At 37.6% G+C, this 27742-nt stretch overlaps 1 protein-coding gene and 1 long non-coding RNA gene across 7 annotated transcripts; one reads left to right on the forward strand and one right to left on the reverse strand.

The window, feature by feature from the left end:
- Positions 1 to 1541: 1541 nt before the first annotated feature.
- Positions 1542 to 27567, forward strand: LOC108865347 (probable disease resistance protein At4g27220). 6 transcript variants are annotated; one of them, XM_048564555.1, is made up of 9 exons: positions 1542 to 1764; positions 1897 to 2010; positions 2490 to 2633; positions 5924 to 6033; positions 8360 to 11144; positions 11238 to 11999; positions 12090 to 12697; positions 13052 to 13260; positions 27348 to 27567. In XM_048564555.1, exons 5-8 carry the CDS (start codon positions 8439 to 8441, stop codon positions 13242 to 13244), a joined length of 4269 nt encoding a protein of 1422 aa, XP_048420512.1. In that variant the 5' UTR covers positions 1542 to 1764; positions 1897 to 2010; positions 2490 to 2633; positions 5924 to 6033; positions 8360 to 8438; the 3' UTR covers positions 13245 to 13260; positions 27348 to 27567. The 6 variants fall into 6 exon arrangements, with proteins under 6 accessions (XP_048420512.1, XP_048420509.1, XP_048420513.1 ...); XM_048564552.1 differs by lacking the exon at positions 27348 to 27567 and adding an exon at positions 13640 to 13809; XM_048564556.1 differs by lacking the exon at positions 13052 to 13260.
- LOC103929835 lies at positions 13227 to 15256 on the reverse strand. The gene is made up of 2 exons (XR_664583.3): positions 14679 to 15256; positions 13227 to 14556 (listed from the first exon to the last, which is right to left on the reverse strand). It is a non-coding gene; the product is annotated as an uncharacterized LOC103929835 (long non-coding RNA).
- Positions 27568 to 27742: the final 175 nt, after the last annotated feature.

Below are 27742 nucleotides of genomic sequence, written 5' to 3' on the forward strand. Positions count from 1 at the left end.
TGTTGATGGCTAATCTAACAAAATCTATCGTTTGAATATATATTTCCTTACTCATATTTCTTAGAAACTTTTTTTTTTATTTTTTTTTGGGTCAAGGGTATGGAATATTCAATAAAAGAAGTTCAAACAGATGAATTACATCTTACATAGCCTTAAAGAGTACCGACATACAGAAAAGAAGAGACCACTTATGCAAACAACTCATGAGTAATTGTTCTTCACTGCAGAAAGAAAAGACCATAGTTTTTGCTTGTTACCGCTACCTTCTATAACCCTTGGCCCCATTTTGTCAACAAAATTGTAACAATGGTCCCTCAATGTTAACCCAATTAGAGCGTTGGTCCCTCAACTAAAAACGCGTGACCATTAGTCTTTTAACTCATTAAAATGTACAACTATGGTTTTTTTCGTCTACTCCGTCAGAACTTCCTTCAAAATCATGTCATAGTTAAATGACCATTGTAACAATTAGGTTAATGTTGAAAAATCATTGCTCTAATTGGATTAAAATTGAGGGGTCATTGCTTCAATCGGGTTAGAGTTGAGGGACCATTGCAACAATTTTCTCATTTGATTTTTCTTATTTACCTTTTGATTCAGCCTCACGTGCATGACCTGTGTCTTATTTTGACGTAAGTTCTGACAAAGTGGACGAAAATGATCACAGCTGTACATTTTGATGAGTTAAGTGACCAATGATCACATATTTTTAGTTAAGGAACTATTATTGCAATTCAATTAAAGTTGAGGGATTATTGTTACAAATTCCTCTTTATGCTATTTACAATATTATCGCTAAGCTTCTTGCCAATCGGATCAAGGATGTCCTTCCCTCTATCGTGAGCAACTCTTAATTTGCTTTCTTCGCTGGCAGGCGAATTGGAGACGATATTATGCTTTTGAAGGAGTTTCTGAAAAATTACCATAGAAATAATGGTCTTCCTAGATGTGCCTTGCAGGTGGACATTCTGATAGCTTATGATACCTTGTTGGAAAATGGGTTACTAGGATTAGGCTGGTTCATTGTTCAATTCCATTTATTGTAATAGGAATAAATAAAAAAAAATACTTTTCATAAAAAATGCTTTTAGTAATTTTAAAAACATTTTCAAACAAATTCGTACAAAATTTATATGTCATGACTAATAGTAAGCCTAATATTATTCGAAATAGACTACCAATTCTAATTGTGACATTTGTACTATGAAATAATGTGACCCCACGAAGAGGATGGCTCAAGCCATGTATTGTCCCTTGAGAATTTGGGGTTGGGAAGCAATGCATCCAATTTTCTTTCACTTTATCCTTTTTCTTGTTAAAGAGAATACCAAATGGTTCGTGAGCAAAGCATCCAAATCTTTTTCACTTTTTTATTGTTAAAGAGATTCCAAAATGGGTTCGGAAGCAAAGCGTCCCATTCTCTCACTTTGTCCTTTTCGTGTTAAAAGAGAATAAAAATACCTTACTTTAGAATCACCTCCTCTTGAGGTAATGCTCGTTAAATATTTTTTTTTTTTGTTTCTCTATTTATATTGTTGGAAAACTCTTCTTATTAACCCTTCCCCATTCAAGTTATCTGCTCATATATTTGCATTGCTGAGGTAACATAATCTGTCCTTCTTGATACCATTCAATATTCATATTTTCTAGGAAATTCGTGAGTACCAATGCGAGTACCAGACACATGAGTTGTTACTGAATAAAGCATAGATTTCAGAACTTTTATTATGTCGGACAGTTGCATTGGATTGATTTACAATACAGGTACATACATACATATATATATATATATATGCATCTTGGAAACTCTTTCTTTTCAATATTTGTTGTGTTAAGTGTTCATTTTTACCCGTATGACCAAGAAACAAAAATGATGGTTTTACATTATATTTCTAGCAAATTCGTGAAGCACCAGGTTCCAGTACATATTGTTGTTGAACAAGGCATAGATTTCAGAATTTCATTTTTTTTCTCTACCAGACAGTTGCATTGGGTTAATTTACAATACAGGTATGTATGTGCTTCTTCGAAACTCCATTTCTTTTGAATATTTGTTGTTTAGGTGTTTGTCACTATATGTTATTGTGTTTTGATGTCCATCGACGTCAACTAAAATTGAGCTAACTCCCCCTTATAATCAAATATTTAATTTTCTCATCGCAATACAAAAAGTTTGAAATCGCGTTTGCTATGTGGTGGTGAAATGTAAATTATTTAAAATTTGCATACTATAAAATAATAATGAGTAAATAAATATACACATGCACTGAAACCATCATATATGACTTTACAACCTTAAAATTCAATTTTCTTTAACTAAAACTCATCATAGTATATTTTCTTAACAAAAACTCAATGACTTAACATATATATTTTATTGCTTTTCCTGCCTATATTGTTAGAAAGCTCTTATTAACTCTTCCACATTGAAGTTATCTACTCATATATTTGCATTGATGTGCATAATCTGCCCTCCTTGTGCATGCTAGCATTCAACATTCAAATTTTCTAGCAAATTCGTGAAGCACCACTACCAGTACCAGACTTATGATCTGTTGCTGAACAAAGGCATATATTTCATAATTTTACTTTTACTCTGCCGCACAGTTGCATTGCGTTGATTTACGATACAGGTACGTATGTACTTCTTAAAAACTCTATTTTTTTTCCAATATTTGTTGTTTTAGGCCTTTGTTTTTACCTTGCCTGATCAAAAAAAACAAAAGTGTGAGTTTTACATTCTAGTGCCTGCCGAATATTGTATTTCAACTGAGCTCCAACACTATAACTAGGCTCCAGCTCAACAATTTTATTGATTAGGTTTGACTTCACACAGTTTTGTACTTTCAGATGCCTAAAATACCCTTACGACAGATTAAAAACAAATGTTAATATCATGATTTCATTGCATATTAATAATAAAAGGATATGATGCTAGGGTTTTCATTTGTTTTTTTTTTTTTCCTTTTTAAATTCCTTAGTTGCTTTTCAAATTTGCATAAATTAGGATTTTTTGTGGTTTAGTTTTTCCGTTTTCAAAATATGTGAGCATTAGTTACCAACAAAATATAAGAATGTAATTTTTTTTTTCAAAATTATTTAATTATATTCTATATAAATATAGGTAAATTATTTTACTACATATATATATATATATATATAATAACAATAAAATGTGCTTAATGTATGTAATAATAAATGCAAAATAATTACCTACAATATAAAGGATGTGATTTGGTTCAAGATTTATTTTACCTATTTCACATATGGGTATAGGTAAATTATTTTATGTAGATTAAAGTACCTACTTAAAGATAAAAAATGTGATTTGGTTCAAGATTTAATTTACAATTATTTCACATATCTATTATACAAGTAAGGGGAATTTTGAACCAGGTGCAACATCCCTAGCATTTAGACTTTTTATTAAACTACTTTCTACAATTTTGGTGCCACTTTTTCTAAAATGTCCTCTTTCCAAAATTCAAAATTACATGAAGTGCCATTAATCCACCAATTGATTCAAAAAATAATATTTAAAGCTCCTAAATCTAGCCATCTATAAACCAAATCCAAAACAAAGAGACATATTATTAAGTTATCAATCAATGATATGTACCAAAAAAATTAAAATTAAATGTACCAAAACTAAAATCAAATATACCGCAAACTAGAATTAAACGTACCAACACTAAAACTAAACGTGCCAATCAACGATATATACAAAACTAAACGTACCAAAAATTAAAACTAAACGTACCAATCGATAATATGAACAAAATCAAGTATGAAAACAAATAATAAACGTATCAATAATGTATACAAAATAATTCTCTCAATAAAATGTAGACATAATAATTTAAAATTTTAATTATCCACCATTTTCATTATCTTGAAGTTAAAATTATATTTTAATTTTAGGTGAAAAAAAAATATATTTTTTATGAACAAATTATAACAAAGAGATAATTTGATAAATATTTTGAACGAAAAACCAAGATTATCTCCTAAAAAATGGCTCAACTAATTGAAGGACAAATTAAGAGATATGAAATTTGCCACTTAGTATTACAGTCCAGTGACATTCCTCTTCACTTGTAAGTGAGAAGTCTTAGGTTCAATTCTCACCAAAGTCGAATTTGAATCACATTATTGCTAGCCTATTGTGAAGCTAAGCCCACTCTCTCCTCTCCCTTTAGTATAAATAATATCGTTTGTTCAAAAAAAAAAAAAAAAGAGATATGAAATTTTAATTTCAAAAATTACAGTAATAATTTTTAATTTGATAAATAGAGAAATATTGATGTGACCTAATGTACATAAGTTCTTTGATCAAAATCCTAAAAGGCACATATGTTATATAAAAAAAATAAAAAATAAAATAAAAAATAAAATCTTTAAATTTTAAGCGTTTAAATCTAATTAAGTTATATTCAAATGCTAAGCAACCCGGTGGGACTTTGTAGCAAGGCTTCATATCTTTACGGGTTTGAGCTAAGTGACGCTTAAGCCCTAAGGTATGAGTTATAGAGGAAAACTAACAAAGATCAACACAAAACTCAAACAAAAGATAAAGACAGAGAAGAAATTGAAAAAAAAATAAAATTTGATAAGTTACTGAAAAACTGTCAAAAACAGTGGGTGATGGAGAAAGGAGGCTTGAAATCTGAAACGAACCATGAGGGCGGCTGGAAAAAAATTGAAAAAAAAACTTAGAGGAGGTGTGGGGCCTATGATAACGGGATGAGGATGAATGAAAAAACAATAAAACAAAAAACATAAAGAAATTAAAAAACTAAAAAAACCTCAATATATCACGTTGTTTGTCATATCATGTAAGTATTATACAATATTGGAGACATTGTAATATTATAGAATATCTCGCAAAACGGCATTCGCGACAATATATATATCACGCAATCTCGCTCTATATTGAATACTTTTGTAATAATATAATACTAAAGAATTGAAGTAAAAATACATGTAATAGTTCATTTGCCACATAAGCTTATACTTGTCATGGATATTGTTTGGTAGATCTTGGTGACTGGTTTCTAACGATACTAGCTAATTGTTCATCAAGTGTGAAAATTTTCATAGTGAAAGAGGTCCTAATTTCAAATCCTAACTCTTCCTTTGATAAAATAAGAATGAAAATAAAATACAACTTAGATTTAAACAGGACAAAAATATCTGATTGTGAATGCTGTGTTGGGGCATTGCTTCTTTGGTTTTCGGCATTTGAGCACCTTCTTGAATGTATAATAAAACTAAAATGTGCTTAATGTATGTAATAATAAATGCAAAACCATTTACCTTGAACAGAAAGGATGTAATTTAGTTTACCTATATTTCACAGGTAGATATAGGTAAATTATTTTACTTAGATTAAAGTATCTACTTGAAGATAAAGAACATGATTTGGTTCAAGGTTTAATTTACCTATATTTCACATATATAGATACTATCCTTTTACCACACGCTAGCGCGTTTGGCAATTTGCACTTTTAGATGTTATTTTTATTTGTAATTTTATTATTATTTTTGTTTAAATATTTTTTATATTTTTATTTTTAAAAAATTAAAAGAAAAAACTACCCACTACATGTGTAGTTTTATTTTGTTAACCTGGATTTTATTTTTACGAAGATTATCATTATATAATAATAAAAAGAAGAATATATATATATATATATATGTATATTGTATCCTATAAAACTAAAATGCTTGCCAAAATAAGGAAAGAAACTAGATGAAATTTAGGATTTCATCATTACTGTAGGTATTAGTAAAGTTTGTTGATATAATTAAGATGTTTTGGCAGGATGTAAATAGTTTGTAATAAGAGGTTATTTTCTTTGTCTACATGTCAATGGATTCAGATTCCGTTTACAAAAGTTAATACCGAAACAAACAATTTCAGATGCCCTCAAACAGAAGCCACTAAGCAAGTAAAGGACAACGGGACAAAACAACCTTCCACCTGGCCTCTGTACCAGTACTGGAGTTGCTTGCTACTTTCAATCAGAAAAGGTGTGTTTCAATTTGATATTTAAATATAGGTGGATTTTTGTTTAAAAAATAGAATTACAAGAGTCTATTTATAAAGAATCCTATGTATCAACAACAATTTCAAATAATTCAAGTTCAGAAACACAATAAACAAATACAAATTTAAATATTTTACACAGTGATGATCTTATTTTAAAAGATAATTTTGATCTAGGTAGTTGATTTTTGAATTTGATAGACCCAACATTCCTAGCTTTTAGACTTTTTATTAAACTACTTTCTACAATTTTGGTGGCACGTTTATTAAAATGTCCTTTTTTTTAAAATTCAAAATTACATGAACTATCATTAATCCACCAATTTATTCCAGAAACAACACCCAAAGCTCCTAAATCTAGCCTTCTTTAAACCAAAATTATTATTATTATTATTATTATTATTACTCCTAAATAAAGAGACATAATTATTAAGTTATCAATCAATGATATGTACCAAAAATTAAATTAAGCGTACAAAAAATTAAAATCAAACGTACCGTTAACTAAAATAAATTGTACCAAATACTAAAACTAAACATAACAATCAATGATAAGTACACACTAAATGTACCAAAAATTAAAACTACACATACCAGTAGATAATATGAACAAAATTAAGTATGAAAACCAATAATAAACCTACCAATAATGTATACAAAATAGTTCTCTCAATAAAATGTATACATAATAATTTAAAAAAATATATAAACATCCACTATTTTTGTTATCTTGAAGGTAAAGTTTAGGAGAAAAAAATATTTTGTGCGGAAAAATTATAAAAAAGAGATAATTGGATAAATATTTTGAATAAAAACCAAGATTATCTCAAAAAAAAAAAATTTCGCTTAACTAATTAAAGCCCAAATTAACAAACCAATATACAAAATTTTAATTTTGAAGATCACAATAATAATTTTTAATTTGATAAATGGAGAGATGCATGATGCGGTCTAATGCACGTAAGTGCTTTAATCAAAATCCTACAAGGCATAGATACTTGATACCCTAAAAAAAAAGAAGGGAAAATTATAATTCTCTACAGTTTTTCTATATTATTTAGATTAAGGGTGATACTATCTACACACCCATTTTTATCTCTCACACACCCTTCTCAATTTCGGGCCGTTGGATAGAATGAATTGAAGAAGATCAATGAACAAAAATTTAACAAGGGTGTGTGAAAGATAAAATGGGGTGTGTGAATAGCATTACCCTAGATTAAACATCAGTGCTTTTTTAAAATTTGATTAAAGTACTTTGACCAATAGTCATCTCTATTTTTTAAAATTAAAATAATTTTTTAATTTATCATTTTATCTGCATGATGCACTTTTCCTTATTTAGTGGAGATATTATTAATTAAACTATATTTTCTCTTCTTCCAAATATGTTTTTTCGATCACTTTTTTTGTTTTTTGTTATGCAAACATTTAATATTATTTCTTTTTGTAAATGGTTTTTTTTTTTCATTTTCAAATAGTTGGTGATCAATATAAAAGTAATTTTTCAATTTTTTTGTGAAATTATATATATATATAAATATATATATTTTTTAAGTATAGTTGTTGACGAATTATTATTATGTACAATACATTACATATATATTACTTGCAAGTACGTTTGAATTTACAAAAATTATTAATTGTTACGTTTATTTGCAATTTTGGTATGTCTGATTTGATACATATTGTTAATATTGGTACATTATTTTTATTTTGGTACGTTTTATTTTGTACACACTGTGTATTGGTACTTTTATATTATTCTCAAGCCTATTTTCTCTTAACATACTAAAAGAAAAACTTATTTCGGTACGTTTGATTTTGGAGGATTTAAAAATATTTTAAACTATTTGGAAAAAAAATATTTTAAATCATAAATAATTATTGCTAAATTGTAGCATAGGGTTTGCGATTTTTTTTTTAAATTTTTTATTAGTAATTTTTTTATTTCTATATTTTTTAATATTCACGTGGACCTATCACATAGACACTATGTCATCAATTAAAATAGATTATAATGGAAAACTTAACGGATATATGAAAATATCTTAGAATTAGAATTATGATTTTAGGTACCAAATTGAGACAAAAAAACTTAATGTATGAAATGTTGAAAACAAAAAAATTTCAAGCAGTAAAATAAGATTAACTCTTTAAATATAATAATGATCTTATTGTCAAATGCTATCAAAGCATCGCACAGAATTTTTTTTTTTTTTCATAAAATAAAAATAGTAAAATACAACCTAGATTTAAACATGACAAAAATATCTGATTATTAATGTTGTATTGCTTGTTTTGTTTTAGGCGAGCACTGAGCACGAGACTTCCAGAAGCTACCAACAAAGAGGAGCATTCCAGCCGCTGTCTTTGATTACAGAAGGAAATGGCAGCGGACTTTCTAATTTCAATTGCCTCAAAAATTGGAGAGTGCTTGGTCACACCAATAGGAAGGGAGTGTGGCTATTTGGTTAATTACCATTCCAACCTTGCAAGTCTTCAGCGTGAGATAGAAGACCTTTGTCGCAAGAAAGATGGAGTGCAGGGTTTGGTAGATGCTGCCAAAAGGAACGGTCAAACCATCAAACCTGATGTTCACAGTTGGCTAAAGAATGTGAACGACGACATGGTCAAAAAAGTGTTGCAGTTTGAGGATGAAATTAACAAGAAAAGGCGATGTGTGTATCGATGGAGCTTGAGTCGGAAAGCCTATAAGATTACACAGCATGTTCTTCAGCTCCAAAACAAAGGAACGTTTGAAAATGTGGCCCATCCTGCACCTCCACCAGAGATAGGGTCAACATTCGAGAAAGTTTTTAAGGATTTTAAGTCCAGAATGGCAAAAATGAATGAGGTGATAGAGGGTTTGAAGAGGGAAGAAGTACGAATGATCGGGATTTGTGGAATGGGGGGTGTGGGTAAAACCACAATGGTGAAAGAAATCATCGTAAGATTGGCAAAACTAGACTTGTTTGATAAAATTGTGATGGCAACTGTGTCTCAAAATCCAAGTATTGAGACGATCCAGTTGGACATTGCAGCACAAATAGGTTTGGAATTGAAGGGGGAATCCAAATCCGGAAGTGCACTAAAGCTATATGGGAGACTCACGGTAATAAAAAGGATCCTGATTGTATTAGATGATGTCTGGACAGAGCCTAATTTTGAGGATATTGGACTCCCTTCTGGAGATGCTCATAAAGGGTGCAAAGTTTTGTTGACATCACGAGATTCGGACGTTTGCAACAGGATGGGAAGTGAACCAATTATTGCAGTCCCGACTTTAACAACAGAAGAATCATGGGAGCTCTTCAGAGAAATGGTAGGCGAATCCTTCGATGATCGTGATTTACGTTCCGTTGCAAAAGAGGTTGTGAATGAATGTGGAGGTTTACCTATTGCAATTGTAACGGTTGGAAAAGCTCTAGTAAAGAAAAGCAAGCGTGAATGGGATGATGCCCTTAATCAGTTGCGAAATTCTACCCCAGTGAACATCCCTGGAGTGAATGACAAAGTTTATTCTAGCATAAAATGGAGTTATGATAGATTGGAGAGTGATGAAGACAGGTCATGTCTTTTACTTTGTTGTTTATTTCCAGAAGATTATGATATTCCAATTGAGTATTTGGTTCGATATGGGTGGGGTCGAGGATATTTTAGCAACTGCTCTACTTTGGAAGATACAAGAAATAGAGTGCATTCGTTGGTTGCCCAACTACAAAGAAGGTTTTTGTTGATAGATAGTAGCAACAGGGAGACTACAAAAATGCATGACATAGTTCGCGATGTTGCCATATCGATTGCTTCAAGAGATCCACATCGATTTCTAGTAAGAAGTCATGATAAAAATAAAGAGTGGCCAAATTTAGCTACATATGACACAATCTCACTGGTTGGCCATCTAGAGATTCCAGTTGGTTGCCCAAAACTTGAGCTTCTACAGACGATGGAAGGATGTTTTTCAGAAGGTAGCATGGACATCATTTGTAATGAGATGAAAGAACTGAAGGTTTTAGCTTTGTTGGATATGAATCGCCTAGGCTTATCAAGATCACTAGGAGTACTGAAGAACCTGCAGACCTTGTGCCTAGATGGGTCTAAATTTGATGGCAGGTCTACTGATGTTATTGGGAGTTTGGAGAATTTAGAAATCCTCAGCTTTCGGAATTGTTATGACATGCGTGAGTTGCCGAGGGAAATTGGACGACTTCAACAGTTGAGGTTGTTAGATACGACACGTTGCTGGAGCCTTAAGGTGATTCCACATGGTATCTTCTCCAGCTTATGTAGACTTGAAGAGTTGTATATGATGTATAGCTTTGATGAATGGGACCTTGGAACAGGAAGAGAAGATGAGCGGATGGCAAGCATTTCTGAGGTGATGTCTCCGTCTGATCATTTGAAGGTTCTATCCATAGAGATGCCCCCCAATGTCATCCACTTGTTGCCAAAAGACATAGTCTTGAAAAGCCCAACAATAAAATTCCATATATACTTTGGAACTCGGGCAATGGAATTTTGGGAGATATTGCATTTAAGTGCTGAAAGTGATGCAAGGAAGTTCGAAAATAGTTTGGTGATTGGTGAAAGTGATGCAAGGAAGTTTATGGAGAGTCAAGCAGTTGGACTTATGTTGAAAAAATCTAAAAGACTGGCTTTGGGCAATGTTAAGAATTTCTCTGCCCTCACTGATTTAGAGGAAGAGGGATTTCAAGATTTGAAAGTTTTGTATCTTAATCATTGTCCAAATATCGAGTATCTTGTAAATGGAACAAGTGCACTCTTTCCTCCCATACAATCAGCTAGTCAGCTTCCGAATAGCTTTTTGACCAACCTAAGATTCCTTCGATTGTCATATTGTGGTGTCTTAAAGTATGCCTTTTCACTATCAGTAGTGAGAAACTTGGTACAACTCGAGGAATTAGATATTGGTGGATGTCATCAAATGGAAGAAATTGTGTCGAAGCAGGGGAGGGAACATGAGGAGGAAGCCGATATGACATCTTTCCATAAATTAACCAATTTGAATCTCCGGGGTCTACGGAGTTTGGTTGGTTTCTTCCAAGCCAACAAGCTATACTCCAACCAAGAGGTATGTCCCACTATCCAATCTCTATGATATAAGGAGGCAGCCGATATGTGGAAATTTGAAATTGTTTAACCGATAATGATTTTTCTTTTTCAGGAAACAACGCCAAGGCTTGAGCATCAATCTGCAGGAATATTTGAAAAAGCAATATTTCCATCAAAGTGCATTTCATGGTTTCCAAGTTTAGAAGAGGTAGTATTGGATCGTATGAAGTTTGAAGGCGTGCTATTTGATCTGAAAATCCATATAGTTATGGATGGGCAGACATCTCCAACATTTCCCCAGTTACGTAAGTTGAAGATATCCTTGTGTACGTTTACACACTTGTGGAAAAACATTCCGTCTGGATTCCAGGGCTTCCAAAATTTGAGATATTTGTATGTGAGTGGATGTTCTGGTCTAGATTATGTGTTCTCGCATTTAATTGCCCGAAAACTTTTGAATCTTGAAGAGGTAATGATAGGTGTATGTCGGGACATGGAAACTATAGTCAGAATCACAGAGGAAAATGAAGAGGAGGCGACAAAAGACATGATTTTGTTTCCGAAACTGAACACATTTGAACTAGTAGACCTGCCTCGTCTCACAAGTCTTTGTCCAGAGGGATCTACATTTCAATGGTCATCCACAAAAAATATGGACGTGGATGGATGTGACAAATTGAAGACATTGGGTGCTGTAATTCCACAAAGAAAGAAGTTGGAGAATAAGTCTCAGAAGGATTCAACAAGTCCTGATTTCAGCACTTCTCCAACACGTTCATCAAATTGGTGCCCTGCTGGATGTGGATGCGCACCGTATTCAAGAGCAAACGCCCACCGCTCCATTGAAATATTGCCACGTCCAATCAATTTGGAGGTAAGCTTTTAAATTAGGTTCAATTAACCTCTATAAGTACAACTTTTAATTAGTATTGTATTTTCTTGTTGATCGTGTTTAATTTTCTAGGTTACACCAACTAATCCTGAGGACTCAAATGATGATGATGATAATCTCGAAAAACTTCTTGTAATTAACTGTAATTCAATGGAAGTGATTTTCCAACTCAAGGGACCAAAGCATGAAGAAAGTAGTCACTCCCTTGAAGCATTCAATAAATTGAGGTTCTTGTGGTTACGTACGTTACCAAGTTTAACGCGTGTTTGGGAGACGGGTACTTCACAACCGATGTTCGCAGGAAGCAGCTTCGGAAACTTGAAATCGCTGTGGGTCTATAGTTGCAACCGGTTGAAATACTTGTTTTCTTCGTCCATAGTCAAACTTCTTGCGAGTATAGAGCACATAGAAGTTGAGAACTGCGAGCAGATGGAAGAAATCGTTGCGGCAGAAGAAGAAGCAGGGGAAATTATTACATTACCTAAAGTGGAGTCCATCAAGCTTGGAAATCTGCCAAAACTCAAGTATTTTTGTGGCGAAGCTTATACTTTGAAGTTGCCGTCTTTGGAGTTATTGAAGGTTATTAATGTGCAAGACTTAAGGCCATTTGATTCTAAGCTTGTTGACACGCATAATCCCCGATTGCAAGTAAACCCCGCATTTCGACAGGAATGGACAAGGTATGCTTTAGATTAATGTTTCTAATTTGCAATCACTTTTGTGTCCACCTGGAAGACCGCATCATCAATATACAACCACTGATATGCTTTACTTTAAAGTTTCTAATTTTGAATCACTTATGTGTGCGTATTTAAAGATGATTTTTATTTTTTTTTAACATCTCTCTTTTAAATCTTGATGTATACGTGGAATTTCTAAAGTTTTTACAGAAGACTATATAATAGCATACATATATTAATGTATATGTGTGTGTGTGTGTATGCGAGTATGTGCACACTAAAAAGTGTGTGTGTGTGTGTATTAGAAAAGTCAATTATATCTCAAGAAAACATCGTCTTTTATTTCTAATACAGTAAGGATGAAGATGATGAAATAGACAGTGAGGATGAAGATGACGAAATAGACAGTGAGGATGAAGATGAGGATGAAGATGACGAAATAGACAGTGAGGATGAAGATGACGAAATCAACAATGAGGATGACGATGATGAAATCGAAGGCAAGGATGAAAATGACGAAACCAACCGGAAGGACGAACACAATTGATTGATCAAGCACAAAGGTTAGCATGTTTCCATCTCCAACTTATCTATATAGCACTCAAAAAATATTCTACCATGTTTTATATAATATATACATACATGTATAGCACTTGAAAAATTGAACAGTTTGGATCTAAAACCACAATCTGCTACCTGATTCATTTTTCCGAGGTAGCTAATAGCAGTTAAGGTGTGAGGAAGAAGCATTTCAGATTACCAACTGCCTCAAGAGAAACCTTTATCAGAAACACATATACAATAAACATAACCGTAGTGCTAAGTGGCTTAAAAATTAATTGAGTCCTTAACCCGCTATTTTTGGAAACACATATACAATAAGCATAAGCGTTTCAACTTATTCCAATTTCAGTGATTTCTAATATTCTCCAATGCATGCAGGAAAAGAGTTTAAAGAACGTTGTGGCTACCGCAATTCGTTTACTATATCATATGTACAAACCAATAAAAGGACATTTGTTGCACCAGAATTTCATTCCAAAAATACTATTTATGTTGCTTATTTTATGTACCATAAATTTCGATTGCGATTATTACTGTTTGTTTCTAAATTTGCATCATTTGTGTTTTGCTTATTTGTGCTCGAGTTCTTGTATTGCCATTTATAATGATAATTTGGAAATGTTGTCTCTAGCTACCAATATTTGCATTTCAATTCATAATGCTAAAAATTCCGTGATACCATACATGTGTAAGTTGAAATGACATGTCTGTAGAATGGAAAGCTGAATATGCTGTAATGTTGATCACTTACATTACATATAAGTTGAACAATATTATGATACACTAGCTAGCCGTAACTAATGAAAGCTGAATAATATGAACATACACTACGAGATCCGCTATTAATTCATAAAATCTGGTTTTCCCCTAAACGTAACGGAAATCATATTTATCTAGGCATGCTTAATATTTGATAAAGAAAAAACATTTCTTAAATAAATGTCGACTCACACCTCAGGCTAGCTCTCCCTTGAGTAGCCTTGTCTACCAAATAGGTAAGTTCAAGCAACTTCAAGAGAGAATTTCCTCCACATTAAGTCTTAAACATCTACTGGACAGCAGGCAATTCAAAACCAAAGCAAGCTGTTGAATACAACTACAATAAACAAGGAATCAGGCTAAGCTATTGCCTTCATCATAACATGATTTTGGCCCCCATTTTCTAATTTCGTGCCACATTTTCACATTCTTTCCATGAATTTTATAATTCCTACGCAAAAGAGTTCAATCCCACATCATGCTATAGACATGCTTCAACTATCAACCGGGAACGTAATCGTTAGGGATTTCAACAACTTCACAGATACAACAATTACCATAAGTCTCATCTCCGACATTCACACACAAAACCGAATAAAATTCGAAATCAAGAATCAATCCCAAAACTGAAAGTTGAAATTTTGGAAAAAGAACTTACATTGGAGAACAGCCCACGAGAAGAGGATCATTTCTACCTCTTGGGTCAAGGTCAAATTCCGGCGATATTGGCCTGAAGTTGGCCGGAAAACACTGGGTCACCGTTTCTTAAATTTGAAGTTGAGGAAAATCGCCTACGAATTTATAGAAACTAACTTGGGGATTGGATAAAGGACGGCAAGAGCATTCTGGATGTGTAGTTTGAGAGCCTTTGGTGACCCGTGGACGACAGAGCTGTTGCGTCGGCACTCGGCAGTCGTCGGCTTGCTGTTAAATGGGGCTCCTGTTGCAGCGCAAAAGAGAAGAAGGAGAGAGGATACGGGAGGAGGAGAGATAATGGGTTTCTCCCACTTTTTACATCTTAATTCTTTTTTTTTTTTTTTTTTTTTTTGGGAAATAAATGATATTATCTATCATCAAAAGTACATTTGATATGTGAGATGAGACAGAACATGTTTTGATAATAATAATAATGGCTAGATGTAATATAATTCAAATTCGAATGTAATGATAATCGAATATAAGATTTTCCACGTACAAGTTACGAATAAAAAAGAATACCATTACTTTTTTTTCACTTTTAATACACATCTAAATAAAAAGAAACAAAATGAAAAGGAAAAGAAATAAAATATTTTGAAATAGAAATGAAAAATAAAGGTAAACTGACAGCATAAGGTAATCAATCATGATAATACAAAATTATTATACTATCCTTAAACTTTGTAGTGTCGTGGAATCTTTATTTTAGTTCTGAAATTCGTTCTGCTTATGCTCACGCGTTCATATTGATGAGCACTACAAGAAAATATTAAGATGATAATGGCAGGATCTACTACTACCTCGTCCATTGAGTATAACAGAGCAAATGATGGTATAGCACATCAGGATGATACTAGGAAATATGATCCGAAGAATCTCGATAGTAGTTCCATGAACAATCCTTTGAGGAATAGTCATTCTAGAACAATCATTTGGGTTGGTTCATTCTTTAACTGCTCCGCCCCCCCCAAAAAAAAGAAGAGAGACTTGTTCTTGCTCTCCCAATTCAGGAAGACGGAAGTCGCCGGTTGGGCTTTTCCAACCAAGAAAAACATGGGACTTTTGGGCATTTTCTTCTCTTACGCTACGCAATTTCTATTTATTATTTTTGAATAGAAATCTAACTTTATATTAGATATTTGGAAGGGATATTTCTATTCGAGATGCTACTTACTTACATATGATGTTTTCTTTCACAAGGCAGCGACTCAAGCGATTTTAATAGCTTTTCCTTTTCTACTTGTAATTTTAATAGCTTTTCCTTTTCGAGTTGTAATTCTATTTCTACTTTTAATTCCTTTTCTAGTTGTAATTTTAATAGCTTTTCTAGTTTTAATAGCTTTTCCTTTTCTAGTTGCTTTTCCTTTTCGAGTTGTAATTCTATTTCTACTTGTAATAGCAAAATCTGTTCCTGGGTCATAAAATTGGGATTTACGTCATTTTGATTCCCTCCAGAAAAGCAAGTTTTTCTTACCTTCCTGTACGAGTAGTGAAGAATTATAGTGAGTTGTGGTTGGTTGTTGACCAACGGAAAGCATGGGAGTCTTTGGGCATAGGAGGTTCTCTCTCTCTCTTACGATATAAATAAGTCCGGGAATGAGCTATCATATGCCTTCTGTTTGAAAGGCTAATTTCCTTTTACTCAATGAAGAAAGCTAAAACTAAAAGAGTAGGACATAGATTGTATTATAAAAGTTTAATGAGAGATGCGAATCATAGCGTATCCAAAGTAGTACTTCTGTTTTGTTTTCAAGGCAATTAAATTCTTACTGTCCGGTAAGGCAAGGAAAGGCTTTTTCCCCTAAGGGCGAACTTAACCGGGCATGGAAGGCAACTCTATCAAGTAAAGCTAGTCGTCAGTCAGGGTTGAGACAGTAAGGTCGTTCAGGCTTTCTTGAGACGGTAAAGTCGGGAAGGCCTCGTTCAAGTTCTATTCTTTATATGAGCTTCGGGTAACCAAATATGAACCGGTACCATGGGTGACGGCGAAAGAGGCACTTGTAACCGATAGAGCTGGACTTGCTTACTCGAATTAGTCTTACTAACTATTCTCAAAGAGAATGTGCTCTTGGGATAACAATAGGAAAATGAAAGTCTTGCTTGTACTGATCTTCCTTACCAAGACCCCGAATGTGTCAATACCACGCTGCTCAGTAGTCCACCTGCTGAGCAGGATTCCGCTTTCCAGTCGTTTATGCGGCTAGAATTCTCCGTATCCACCCCGGAAATGGTGATTTCTCTATTCAAAACCATTTTTTTCGGGCGGGAGGACCCCCTTTTGTTTATTCCAGCGGAGGATCTGGATTTGCTACTTCGCGTAGCTCTCGAGAGCGTGGAGTTCGACCAGAAAGCGCTTTCCGAGATTTTTGAAAGCCTTTGTAAGGACCGGCACGAATCGCCTTCCTACTCCAGCGTTATGGAATCAAAAGCCGATGCTTTTTCTCAGTTATTGGAACAACACCGAAACGACCAATTGGCTAAGCGTCGGCGTAACCAGGAGCATGCTGAGGTTCATCGATTACAAGAGCGGATTCGTGAACTTCAGAAGGGGCGCGAGTCTCTTTTGAGACAAATCGAGCGGCTCCCGCGCTAAGCAGCAAATCTCCGCGAAGGAATAGCAAAACCTAGTTCACTGATTTGGTAGGGGAGTCATAACATTTTTTTTTCTTACATTCTACGTTTCCGAAACAGATCCTATCAAATATTTCTTCGTTCCCCTTTTCTTTATTAAGCTATCCACGTAAGTCTCAATCTTTCCTGTTCTTCTACTTGTGGCTACTTCTAGCATTTATCTGTACGTTGGTATAAGACACGGATCCATCGTCTTTCTATATGCAAATTCAGTACTTCGTAATTTCCTGCGGAGCCTTCGCTTCTCCACATGGACACCTTCGGTGCCTCACGACTACTTTGACTTCGTAACCTGCAGCTGATCCCAAACCCTTTTCTTTACTTACATAAGGGACTTGCCTGTTTAAGGAATGAATAGGATGGAAAGGGGGATCTCATCAGGTCTGTGCTTGCCACTAGATATCATCTGAATGGACGCTTTCTGGTAATAGAAACCCCATTTCGGCCCCTTCTCCCGTTGGGCACTACCTCCGATGGGAAAAGATACCCGTAGGACCATTCCGGCAGTTTTTCAAGCCTCCCCTCACGCCTTTGGCGCCTCTGATGCATCTGATCGAGACAGAGCTCGAAACGTCTGGGCTTCGGATTGATCTTAATCACATTGGGATGGTACGGGGGAACAAGATGGACTCGGTTAGGTCACCCCCGAGTCCTTTTGCTGGAAGTTCGAATGGCTTCTAGTATGGATGTGTCTCGGCTTCGCCTGACGCTCAAGATCGTCTCAATCCCCTCTCCCTAATGGTATGGTCGAGCAATCTCCCGCTGGTTGAGTGCGAAACCCTCCGCTTGCGGAGATCGAAGGCAGGATTATGAACTGTTTTCCAAGCTTTGGGTTAGGATTGTTCTCTCGAGACCATAGTGGGAATTCCTTAACAACAACATTTTGTGTAAACATGAGGTTACGAAGTAAACGAAGTGAGGTGGAAGTGAAGCGAAGTGAAGTGGGCAATCTTTGCCACTGTTGACTTGAACCAGCGTCCAGATATGGAGGGTTGGCTTAGCGGCAAACCCTGTTTGGAAAACAAAAGCCAAACAGGGGCATCCTACCTTTCGTCGCCCTTACGGACCCTACATCTGTGAAATGACGGAATGATACGAGGGATCCCCGGACGAGTCAGGGAGACGGGGACTGGCAAGAGGGATGGTTTGTAATCATCCCCTCCCACGGCAAGCATGACGAGGAGCACCACTTTCAATACAAAGCAGTGGCCGAGGCGCCACTCTTTCGTTTCAGTCGCGTTGACAACAAAGGGGTGTGCGGCCGTGTTCCGTCAAGCCATCGAGATGAGTGTGCCTCTTTGACAGAGTCCCCTTATCTTGCGTAGTAATTCCGGAATCTCCTGCCACCGAAGTGAGTCAGAGGAAGGTTCCGCTCCTTCATTCTTTTTTTTTTATTGATTGCACAAGATCTGCTTCGCAGCCTAACGGTTGTATTCACGAGGCTGCGCAGTAGAGGTTACGGAGTCAAATGTCATATAAATAGAATCCATCGAAATTCTCTTCTTCCCACCTCACTACGTTCGGCGCCTCACTGCTTCTTCTTCTTCTTCCACTTCACTTCGTTTATTTCATAACCTCACTTCGTTTGCTTGGTTGACGAACATGGATTTAACGCTTTGTTGAGCTGGTCAAAATTGAAAGCTTTTAGCCCTCTCGTCTCGTATAAGACTTTCGCCTCCGCTTCGTGGAATGTCACCACCATCGGCATCGGTATCTTCTGACCCGTCTTCTTCTTTTCGAATTATATTATGACTCTTGATAGGAAAGGCAGCGAGATGAATCCTCTTGGCAATTGGGAGAGAAAGATGCCTTCCGGGACAACCTCCAAAACTTGACCAGCGGATGCCCGCATTCCACTTCCCACACATAAATACCATGGCAACATCACCTTCGGTGCCTTCAGTCAAGTGCAAAGCAGCAGCGGAAACTAACTTCATTTAACCTATAATATCATAGAGAAGAGTAGGCAGAAGAGGTCCCTCTAACCGTGGTACATGATGTCGTTTGATCTCGGCATTCATTATTAGCTTATGGAGAGCCCTAAACAAAGAAAACGGAGATATTTTTAGAGAATCCGCGGGATTTTGTGGCTCGGCAGTCCCCCGGGTGGGTTGGCCACCCGCTACCTTGTTTATTGATAGAAAAAACAAGATTTCACTGTATAAGCACAACTGGTTGTATATGGGAGCACGACCGTTGGAGGAAGGTGTGGCCTCTTAGCTCGTCCACATCTGCCCAACCGGACTGAGAACCCACCCTTGGTTTTCGTAGCTTTTTTGAAATGGTCTGTCATCCAAGCTTCCCCTGTTGCACAAGAATATCGGGCTAGTTCCAGGGCTCGCGGGGATTCTCGTGTAATTGAGCCTCCACCTTTACCCGGACCTCCAACCCTTCTAACTGTCTCGAATTCCCGATTCATTCCTAGTAAAGCTCTGCACTTTTACGGGGGCTGGGTACGTATCCCTTCAACATTCTACCCCGAAACCCTTATTTTCATTTACTGTATTGTATGGTTGATTGCATCATCTATCATCTGGCTCGTAAGCTGATGTCGCTCACTTGACAGGAGCTTGTTTTCCGGGATTTCGAATCGAAGTTGGCAGATGTAAGGTTGCGAAGCAACGGTGAAAGAAGGGCAGGTTCTGAACGAAGTGAAGACTTTATTTGCCCACCATCATCAAGAAGGTTGCGAAGCAAAGACGTTTATCCAGTAAAATGGTGGCTACGGGGATAAAGTTTTTGAGGCAGGCGCACACTTTCAGTGCCTTTCTTTCAGAACCTAGATCTCGATTAGAGGTCGATCAACTAAAAGAGAAACGAGATTCTCCAGTTGATGAGCACGAAGACAGACACCCAGCCCATCTCGTTGCGAGGAGCTTTTTAGCAAGCTCTCCACTTCCTGGCAGGGAAATCAGAACAATGGAGATCATAGGATGATCAATAAATAAGACCAGGCATAGCCCACGGTAGTGGAATCTCTTGGAAATCCACCGAGGAAGGAACAAGCCGAAGTGATTAGGCTGCGGATTGGGCTTTAAGATCATCACTTGGTAACTGACAACGGTACGTGCCATCGATTCCCTGGTCGCATTGATACGGGGGCAGGAACCGAGGGTAGCTTCGCCTGACACTCAACATTGGCCGAATGGGCACCATTTGTATAGAAAACCTACGTTTTATTTCATAACCTCGGACTACTTTGTTAGAGTGGAGAGGCGCGACTAGAACTCTTGAAATAAAGTCTGTTTTTCCTGGATCTGGAAAGAACTGCCTCTGCTCCTGATGGGAACTTGGTGCTCACCTTCGATCAGAACTCACTTGGGACACGCTCTTTTTTAACTATTGCCTAGGGCTGTAAACCCATCCTATTTCGTCTTTCTCCCCGCGCCTATGGTAAGCGGGTGCTGTCTGGGAGGTCGCGCGAATGGTATCAAGAAGTTGTTACTTGTCTGTAGTTGGCTTTCGATCGAGGCTACGAAGTAGAAGTGAAGAAGTCCATCAAATTACAATTAGGCGGATAAAGACCCCGGTTATGAAAGAACGGTAGCTTGCCGAGAAGTGGCTTGCTCGCTCAAAAGCCCCGGGTCGATCATGGGTAAGGTACGGCTGGATTGAAGAAGCCTTTCTAGCCATGGAAATACCTGTTGGAGTATAAGCCCCAACCCTTCCGTTGTCCACCTTCGTTTGCTTAGGAACCCTACTTTTACACGGTTCGCCTCTCACTCACGGTCGAGCTACTTCGTCACTCGGAAGTTTCGCTTCACTGATTCTTTATTTTGTTCATAAGGTCTTCCCGCGGACCCTTAGCCCGGTACGTCTGGCCTCCCCTGACCCTTTGTGTGCCTCATCACCCAAGGTGTTCTGAAACAAAAGTCGTGGTGCTAGAGATCCAAAACCAACCACGCCACACTACTGCGTAGTCTCTTCTTGTCAGAGTCGAGCGCCTTTACTTCGTAACCGTCTCAGTCGAGCTATTAAATTACTTCGCGGCTTCTCCTGCCACGGTAGTCAGTAGGGGGCTAATAACTTGAGTTAGAAGTAGGAGACGATCAGAGTTATCTTATATAGGCTATTTACGCTTAACGAGTTAGAAGATGGTGCCAATGACCGGGTATCGAGAAGAGTTGGATGCGAACCCCTCCCATGAGAAAGGAGCCTAGCAGCCCCGATACGCCGAAACCTCTTATTCTGGTCCTTAGGCTAACTACGACTAGTCAGGAATTTCGTAAGAGAAGAAAAGGTTTCTTTTTAGTACGTCCGGTTCACCAGGTTCTACCACTGCAGGGCCCAGTTGCCATTCTCCCTTTACTAAAGTAGTCCAAGGGACAGGATCCCAGGCTTTTGAAATGCGGATTTGGTCTTTCTTTAAGAAGCGGTGGTCATACTTTTTTTGTATGGCTCCCCATGGGGTGTTGCGGAAGCCCCAATCCTTAATATACCTTGACTGGTAACCCTCAAGTTGAATTGCGGGGGATGTTGTCATCATGACCGCTGAGGTTGTGGTGGTGGAAGCTGATTTACTTAACTGCTGTGAACATGCAAGAGTTATTTCGATCGCTTCTTAAGATAGGGCCAAAGGCTGCGATGCCTTTCCTCTTTGTAGCAACAGTGTCCAGTCTTTTCTATCTTTTTTGTCTGAAACTCGGCTCAATGGATTTTTTTCAGTCCCTACTTTCGAAAATGGGGTTCTCTCTTGGGAGAAAAGTCCTGTTGAGTAGGGGCTTAGCCCGTGAAGGATGGCTCCTTTTGGTTTTTTTTTCTAGCCGCTTTCGGGATCTTTGACAGAACGATAATGAATATGACGGGAGGAAACGAGACAGTTAACCAAGGGCCGCACAGGGGTGATGCCGGCCCCTCTTCAATACAAAATTCTGAATCGGACTCGGGTAGTTGGCGAAAGTACCTCACTTTATCATCAGAGATAGAAGTAAATCAGACTCCTGGGCGTCAAGCTCCACCGCTGCCCATCGAATCAGGGACTGTGCCGCCCGCCAATGCAGTCGCCTTCTCTGAAGCTGGGCCGTCCCAAGTAGCCCCACCGGCCCCCTCTTCAACCCCATCAAACTCATCCACGTGGATTGAAAGATGGCTTTATCCAGAGGTGGCCCCAAACGAGGGGGGGCAACCGCAAGATCGAATTGGCACTCGGGAATGAAGAAGCCGAAATCCTCCTTTCCAAAAAAAAGAGTTTTAGATTGTCCTAAGCAACCTGTGGTCACCTCAAATCCTTGTAATAGTTGGAGATATTCTTTGCCCGATAGCTGAGATCTCGCCAAGCATAGCCTATTTAGTTCTAGCATCGGAAGAGCAAGGAAGACTCAAAATATGATGAAAGATATATTCAAGGAGAATGGAGCACTCGTGTTAGCCGAAGGAGTAGGAAGCGCCAACGACGATTGATTGCTATGCAGGCGGCCCTTGAGACGAGGTTATATCAAAAAGAATAAGCATCGTCAGAACGATCCGAAGAAAGTAGGCAGGGGGCAAAGAAAGAGCAAAGGAAAGGCAACTCAATCTCGGTTGAATCAGCCGAAATGAAAAAGGAGGTTTGCTTTGTTTGGGCTTGCGCTTGCCAACTTAAGTGAGAACGTGGAATGTTTCACAGGTTTAATGGGATCCCCTAAATCTCTTAATGCAGGTAATTGAAGGGGGGCCTACCAAGAACATTCCAAAAAACCTCCTAAAGCCAAGGCCCGATGAGAAAGGCGAAACCTGTTCCCAACAGACTTGAAAGTGAAAGTTAGATGACCAGAAAAGGAAAGGGATGTCCGGCAGATGAGAGGCAACTCCTTTGCCTACTCTGCCAAATAAAGCCGACTCTATCTCAGCGAGAATGACGATGACTTTGTCTTCAAAAAAGAGAAGGTTGGCATTATCTTTGCCCATGCCTTAAGGGCTGGACTAGAACTTCCCCCAATCACCGTCCCTGAACAGGCAGACATGACGGACAATCTAAATTACTGCCCTTACCACAGACGTCTGGGTCACACTCTCGAGATCTGCTACACTTTGAAGTCGTGGATCCGGAACAAAATAAATCAGGGGAACATTATCCTTGCTCCAAATTTCTACAAGGATCCTTCACGAACAGAGGACCCAGCACCTGTAACATAGTAGGCTTAGGGAGCAACTCAGATGAAGAGCTTAACTTCCCACAATAAGAAGAAAAGCCTAAGGTGGTAGACCAGATGCAACTCAGAAAAGGGAAGACACTACCCGAACGTCAACCCCCAGTAGCCAAGGACAAAGGAAAAGAGAAGCGGATTGAGATTGAAGAGGATGCCATCTCTCGGCTCTTCGGGATGGCTCCTCTGGAGGGTCGTATCTGTCTGAAAGATCGGACAACATATATTACTCACTCTATGTTTGTTCATCCGCCAATTTCCTCCTGCTGGAACGATGTCACTTATGGGAGGCCAGTGACAGGATAGAACTATCTTTATGATATCCCAAGTGCCCTCACATAATTAATGAATTACGCATATCGATGTACTGTGGGTTGCTGGCCCAGCTCAACGCTATGGTCAAATCCAGGTTGCTGCCTTTATATCTGCCCCACGCCGCTCTGTTCCGCCAAGCGGTAAGGATCTCGCCCGAAAGTGATGTGCTTACAAATGAAACCTTGCCAGTAGTTCATCAAACTTCCCGAGCTCACGAACAGGTCTCTTGCCCTACCGTATGGCAAAGGTACCAAACTACTAGATTGGCCCTGTACAGCCATTTTAGTCTTTTTTTAGCGCGAATCGAATCTTGTTAAGCGTTAGATAAATTCCGGTCTTAAGCAGCCAATTATTCCTGGTATAGTCGTAAATCAGTTGGATTACCATTCTCCATTATTAGTTCTGGGGTGAAGGTAGTTTACTTGCTTAGTGTGAAACGCTAAGGATTTTGATCAGATTTATCTCTAGTGAGATGATTCACCGTAGTCTCACTAAAACTCTCCAATCGCCATTAGCAAGTGTGGCCAGACGCTCTGCTATAAAACAAAATTTTTTTTGTCTAAGTCTAAGTTTAGATATTAAAAGGGGTTCAGAAATCTTTACCTGTTTAGTCCAAAATACCACCAGCTCTTCTTTCCGGATGAATACAAATGAAACGATCGTGCCCTAAGTCCGAGTTTTTTCAGAAATCACCGTTATCTCTTTCTTACGCATGGCAGCAATACAATAAAAGAAAGAGGGTCCGCCCGCCCAGAGGAAGACCTTAATTTTGAACTAATATGAGAGTCTCCATTCTTGGCCATGCTGTCTATAATGGTAACGCGGTTATTTTCAACATGGGGATTCTCCACCGGGAATGGAGAGAGTTAGGAGAAGGGAAGGGCCTCATAGCTCCTTACTATAGGCGATTCAGGGAAACCCCCACCATTTTTTATCAAAATCTGACTAAGAAGTAAGGCCGCGGCTCCAATAGGGCACACGTCCATCAAATAAATAGCCGAAGGCCGTAAACGATCAAATAATGGCCTCGCGCTTGTTACAAGCCGAAGGAAAGGCAGCTCGGAGATTAGCAGAGGTTATGGAATCTGACCCAGCCACAACTCCAGCAAGAGTAGGCTCTGAAGAATGAAAAGACGTATGTATAAAGTATAAGTACTTATTTCCTATGGACGGTTGGAATCCGGTAATAAATAGGCGCATATCGGCCTTCTTTTAGTAGCGAATTTTTAGGTCATCCGGAAACTGGAAAGTCTCCTGTATCCAGTAAATCAGTGTTATCTCTATCTGTCGGAAAAAGGCCAATCTCGAGTCACCAAGTCCACCTACAAGGAGATTATTGAGAAAAGCCAAAAAAGGCTTGCTGCTTGGAAAGCCGAATCTTTATCTTTGGCTGGGAGAGCTACTCTGATTCAATCAGTGACATCTTCCATTCCTATATATACTATGCAGTCAGTAAAGCTACCTATTAGTGTTTGTAAGCGGTTGGAATAGCGTCAGTTTGACGCAACAGAGCTCGGTTCGGTTCAGTCTTTGGTTAACAATGCCAATGCCTTGACCAGATTGAAGCATGGGTTGCGGCATCCAATGAGGCTAATCCAGCAGAGAAGAGAAAGAGCGAATTCGACTCACTTTCTTTCATGAATAAAGGGGTCAAGCGTTATGGGAGCACGCGCTTTAAAGCGATCGAGGGGGCGATAGATATGCAAGCGAACCCGATGCCACGGGGCTGGAGCCTTCGCGTTCATTCTCTGCGTTGTACATAACGTTCTAGCGTAGCGTGCTGCTCGCGTACGTAGCGCGCTCGCTCTTCCTTTGCTGCTTTCGTGTGCGGCGGGCTGTGCTGGCTGAGCAGTTTCTCATTCTGCTCCTGTGGTGTGGACAATTCCACCACTACTGATTGACCCGACTGACTAATCTCCCAGGCACAAAGCTAGCCTGATTGGGACTCACAAGATGGCTCATCAAAGGCCTTAATCTGCTAACAATTTTTTTAGAAATCACTTTGTAAACAGTATTACACAAGCTAATAGGTCTGCATGGACATTGGACTGGGAACTTTGGGAACCAAGGCAATAATTGTGTCATTGAGAGTCTCCGGAAGAGAAACAGCTCAAAACCAGCTTGATAATGTCCTCCTTACAACTATTCCAGCAGTTATGGAAGAAAGTAGCAGGGTACCCATCAGGCCCTGGGGCTTTGAGTGGGCCAATAGAGAATAGAGCATCTTTAATTTCTTCTTCAGACACATTCCTACCTCAGATCAACAGGCTCAATGACAGGAAATAATCTAGGTAAATCCACAACCATGGAATCAGAATTAAGCTCAAGAAAAAGGTAAAGTATTCCACAGCTAAGTTATTGATAGCCTCCTTATCATTAACCCAAATTCCATCACTAGTCTTCAACCTTTCAATCTTGTTTCTTCTTCTCCTTAAAAGAGTGGAAATGTGAAAGAACTTTGTATTTCTGTCCCCACCTTGTAACCAAGGACTTCTGTTTCCAAAACAAGTTCTCCTGATCCAGAAAAATATCATACTCCTTCTGATAATTATGCTCTAGTTGAATTAAGAAAGGAGAATATCTTCTACAAAGAGCCATCCCTTGCATTCTGGCCAAAATCCTCTTCTTTCTATGGACCAAAAACTTTCTTTATTCTATTCATACAGCTTCCCAGACAAATTACTCAACTTGGACACAATGTCCAAGTCAGAATCATTCCACTCCTCATCAACAACCTGCTTAAAATTATCATGCTTGGTCCACATAGAAAAAAAACCTAAACGGTTTGAGCCTAGGATCAGGAATTTTGTCAGAAACAAGGCTAATAACTAGAGGGCAATGGTCTTTCTTTCAGAACCTTAGCCAAGTAATCATCATCTCTGGCTGACTCTCTTTCAATTGGTGGTGTTGGCAAAACAGCCTTAGAAGAAACCGCTACAAGCAAAGATCTCTCTCTACACCCCTTATGCACTCCTATATGGGGTACTATATGGGGTAGTGTTTTGTGCTAGAATAATGTGTATAAAAGTGGGACCTAAGCCTTATATTTATAGGTGAGAGTATTAGGCTACTTGCCCATAAAGAAAACCCTAATACAGATCTTAAGCACCTCTAAAATTCATGACCTAATAGGATAAATATTCCCAATAATTATTGCTATACTTCACCATAAGTAATCCGGAATAATCAAATATTACTTCCTTTCTTTTATCCTTAATCTATTAGGACTCCTAAATAGATGTAAGCCCAATAAAAGTCTTACACCCAATAGCAGTTAAGATGAAAAAGCTTTTCAGATTGGCAACTGCCTCAAGAAACCTTTATCAGATTCCACAATAAATTGGAATAACCTTTTTCTGTTAGCATGTCTCACTTGATCTACAACAAGCATAACCGTTTTGAGAAACACATATACAATAAACATAATTGTAGTGCTAAGTGACTTGAAAATTAATTTAGTCCTTAAACCGCTATTTTCTGAAACACATATACAATAAGCATTACCATTTCAACTTATTCCAATTTCAGTGATTTCTAATATTCTCCAATGCATGCAGGACAAGAGTTTACAGAACGTTGTGGCTTCAGCAATTCGTTTACCATATCATATGTACAAGCCAATAAAAGGTCATTTGTTGCACCAGAATTTCATTCCAAAAATATTATTTATGTTGCTTATTTTATGTATTATAAATTTCGATTGTGATTATTACTGTTTGTTTCTAAATTGGTGTTTGCTTATTTGTTATGATAATTTGGAAAAGTTGTCTCTAGCTACCAATATTTGCATTTCAATTTATAATGCTAAAAGTTCTGTAATACCATACACGTATAAGATGAATGACATGTTTGTAGAATGACACATGTAATATTGATCATACACATGTAAGCTAAATAATATGATCATTCACTATAATGTCTGATATTAATTCATAAAATCTGGTTTTCCCCT

Source organism: the organism of the source record quoted next, unplaced genomic scaffold (genome assembly GCF_019419815.1).
Source record: "Pyrus x bretschneideri cultivar Hongxiangsu unplaced genomic scaffold, Pyrus_bretschneideri_v1 Contig39, whole genome shotgun sequence".
In the NCBI taxonomy this organism is placed as follows: domain Eukaryota; kingdom Viridiplantae; phylum Streptophyta; class Magnoliopsida; order Rosales; family Rosaceae; genus Pyrus; species Pyrus x bretschneideri.